At 47.3% G+C, this 3426-nt stretch overlaps 1 protein-coding gene across 1 annotated transcript in view; it reads right to left on the bottom strand.

The window, feature by feature from the left end:
* The window catches only part of KPNA3 (karyopherin subunit alpha 3), a 42774-nt gene extending 39354 nt beyond the window's left edge, over positions 1–3420 (bottom strand). The window contains exon 1 of the mRNA XM_018560140.1: positions 3327–3420. Coding sequence (XP_018415642.1) covers positions 3327–3395 — 69 coding nt within the window. The 5' untranslated portion in view covers positions 3396–3420. The remainder of the gene's footprint in view (positions 1–3326) is intronic.
* Positions 3421–3426: the final 6 nt, after the last annotated feature.

Genomic DNA, 3426 nt, shown 5'->3' with positions numbered 1-3426 from the left:
AGTCATTCCCCCCCCCCCCCCCCCCCCATGTGCCGGGTTGCTTTATGGGTAACTGTATCCACAAATTGCACAGCAAACCTGACACAGGCAGAATTTTCAAAAGGCTGTAGGCCAAAAAACAACTCCAATCCACAGAGGGCAAACCGATGTCCACAAAGAAAATATTACCTGCTGTGCATATAAACTGACAATAACGCACTTCTACCAGTGTGGTTATTCGAAATCTGAGGCAGTCTAAAATATAAAGTCACCTAACAGATTTAGCATCAAATATGCTTTGTCAGTATAAACAGTATACGTGTATTCCAGGTAAATGTACTAAAGAGCAGTGAAAGTAGGTCTATGACCCGACAACTAGACGACAGCCAAAAGGAAAAGTGAAAGCTCTGCCAAAAAGGGAAGCAAAACCATTTATATAAAGATCTGTGTATTTCAACGGCTATGAATCAATACTTCTACTTGTCAAGCAAATCACAAGGTGTGCGCTGCACGTCAAAAATGACAAGGTGCACGCGCAAGGGACGCCGCTAATCCCAAGGTGCACGCTGCATGCCGCTAATCACAAGGTGCAGCGTGGTGCATCCCGCAAATCACAAGGTGCACTCCGCATATCACAAGGTGCACATTGCACATCACAAGTTGCGTGCTGCACATCACAAGTTGCACGCCGCTAATCACAAGGTGCAGCGTGGTGCACTCCGCAAATCACAAGGTGCATGGTGTACAACAGAAGCACATGACAATTTCCTGGATGCCTACCGTTGTTACTAGCATGGAAAAATAGAAAAAAAGCAGAGGATTAAAAAGGAGACTTCCACAACACAATAACAACCTTGCTGATGGATGCAGTACACAGTGTCACAATAACACATAACTCCCTAACAAGTTCATCAGTGAAATCTAAAGTTAGGACACTAATAACACACATCTCTACTCTGCCCGACACATGTGGAGGAGTCTCACTGTCTGAGCTGTGTACTCTTTATAGATGGGGCCCACGTGACCCTGGCATGTAAAACATTGGACAAGCCAGTCATGAAGAGGACATGTTCCACCACAGTGCTGCCATCCAAGGAAGGACCGATTCATGGGCACTTCTGGAAAACCAACTTATTGGACTCGGAGTGAACTACAATGCAAAACAATGACTGCCTGCCGAAATCAAATCTACAGAGGTGCCATAATCCAGGATTGGACAAATCCCAGGAGTGAGGTAGCCATTCCTTCCTAAAAATTACAGTTCTAATTGTCAGTTCCTGAATTCCATCATTTGGCCAGCCCTGTCAGAATTGCCTGGGTCCACACAATAGAACTCTTTGCTGATCCTTCACTGTGACCCACTCCCCACCTATATGCTGCAGGGTGCTTATCAAACAGGGCACTATTATTATTATACAGTATTTATATAGCACCAACAATTTGCTCAGCGCTTTACAAAATAGTGGAGACAGTACAGTTACAATACAATTTACAGTACGATACAGTTTCAGAACAATAGGGTTGGGAGGGCCCTCCTTGAAAGAGCTTACAATCTAGTAGGAGGGGCAAGTGATACAAAAGGTAATCATTGTTTGGATTAAGTTATTGGAGGAAGTAAAAGGCAGTTATGTTGAGATAAGATAGACTTCCCTGAAGAGATGGGTTTTTAAGAATCACCTAAAAGGTGGGCAGCGTAGGAGATAGGCGGACAGAATGGGGTAAGGAGTTCCAGAGGATGGGGGACACTCTGGAGAAGTCCTGGAAACAAGCATGGGAGGAGGTAATGAGATAGCTAGAGAGCAGGAGGTCTTGAGGAGCAGAGAGGACGGTTTGGGTGATATTTTGAGATGAGGTCAGTGATGTAGGTTGGGACATTGCTCCTGACACCTAGGAAGGCAAACACTGACTTGTGACATTGGCGTGCACCTGCCAGGCAAAACATCCTAGAGAAGAGGACCCAGGGGACTAATTGCAATGAACAGGCTATATGTATTACACCCCATTCCTCTACCCCTAGACGTAACAAGCATTTATCCTTTGCATTGTGGAGGGGCTCCCACTGCAAGGGCAGTTTTTGTGTAATTCCCAGAATGAAATGGACCTAATATCTACAGGGACTCCTGTATGACACCAAAACCAGGGCTTTTGCACTTATTTTGGGATTACAGTTTGAGGAAAAGAATTGTACATGACTAACGTCAACAATGGATAGCTGGCAACTCTTTCCCCCAAACTAAGTTCTGACGAGGACACAAGGGTGACCCTGGAAGTTGGAACATCTCTACATACCAGTGAGCCCATCAAACCCTACAAATCTCTGTATGCCCCATACACTACTAATCCTCATCACACCAAGTGGTGCCTTATGTACCAGAAAATAAGATGGTGTTGTCAGTTATGAAGATTGAGCATTGCTAGAGTCCAACAAACCTGTTCCAGTATGTGCACCTTCACACCCAAGATTTGTACACGAGCCCATACCCTGCTATAAGACAGCAAGGCACATAGCTATGGTGTCCACCAGGGTCCAAAAAACCTGATTGCAAACAGTATGTGCACCTCTATATCCATCATCACCCCAGTCTTGCACAGGTGCCCAAAGTCTGCTATAAAGCAATGGTGTTCACCAATAATGAATAAAGTTCTGTTCCCTGACAGTATGAGCTTCGCTACACCCCAAACTTGTACAGGAGCCCATAAGACATCCAGGCACATAGCTATGGTGTCGGCCAGGGCCTAATAAACCTCGGTTCCCCGTCAGTATGTCCTCCTCTACACCCCAGACTTGTACAGAAGCCCATAGCCTGCCTTAAGACGGCCACGAATATAGCTATGGTGCCTGCCAGGGCCCAATAAACCTCTGATTTTGACAGTATGAGTTTCTCTACACCCCATCTTCGTACAGGAACCCATGGCCTGATAGAAGAGAGCCCGGCACATAACTATGGTGTATCCGAGGGCCCAATAAGCCTCTGATCACTGAACACAGTGCCTGGTGCCCTTGGTAACTCTGCATTTGCTCTGATCGCCTCACTGTGGGCCTTATCCCTCAAAGTGACCGCAGCATCATGTGCATTACTACCGATCAACCTATCACATGCTCCCCTTCGCCGCCCGACTGTCATTTCTGATTCTTTCATCTGACGAAGCAGACAGAACACACCTCGCACGAATGAGGCCCACAGACATAAGCCTGACATTATACCCTTTGGCCCAGCACCCCCCGGATGCCTGCCGGGCCTGTGTCCCGGTGCGACCGGCACAGCGATCCCATTCCGGAGGCCGCCATATTGGAGACCGGCAGCAGCGCTAAAACAGGAGGGGGTGGCTCGGCACGCTGCACTCACCTCCACATCTCGCCCCTTGTTCTTGAAGCTCTTGATCCGGTGGTTATCTAGGCCGGCGCTCTCCGCCATGGCGGCTGTGTGTTTGTAGCTTTCCTTTTCT

The sequence above is a fragment of the Nanorana parkeri genome, unplaced genomic scaffold, assembly GCF_000935625.1.
Source record: "Nanorana parkeri isolate BGI_ZX_2015 unplaced genomic scaffold, ASM93562v1 scaffold434, whole genome shotgun sequence".
NCBI lineage: Eukaryota > Metazoa > Chordata > Amphibia > Anura > Dicroglossidae > Nanorana > Nanorana parkeri.
Note: the sequence above shows the minus strand (reverse complement) of the source record. Positions and strands in the feature narration are given on the sequence as shown.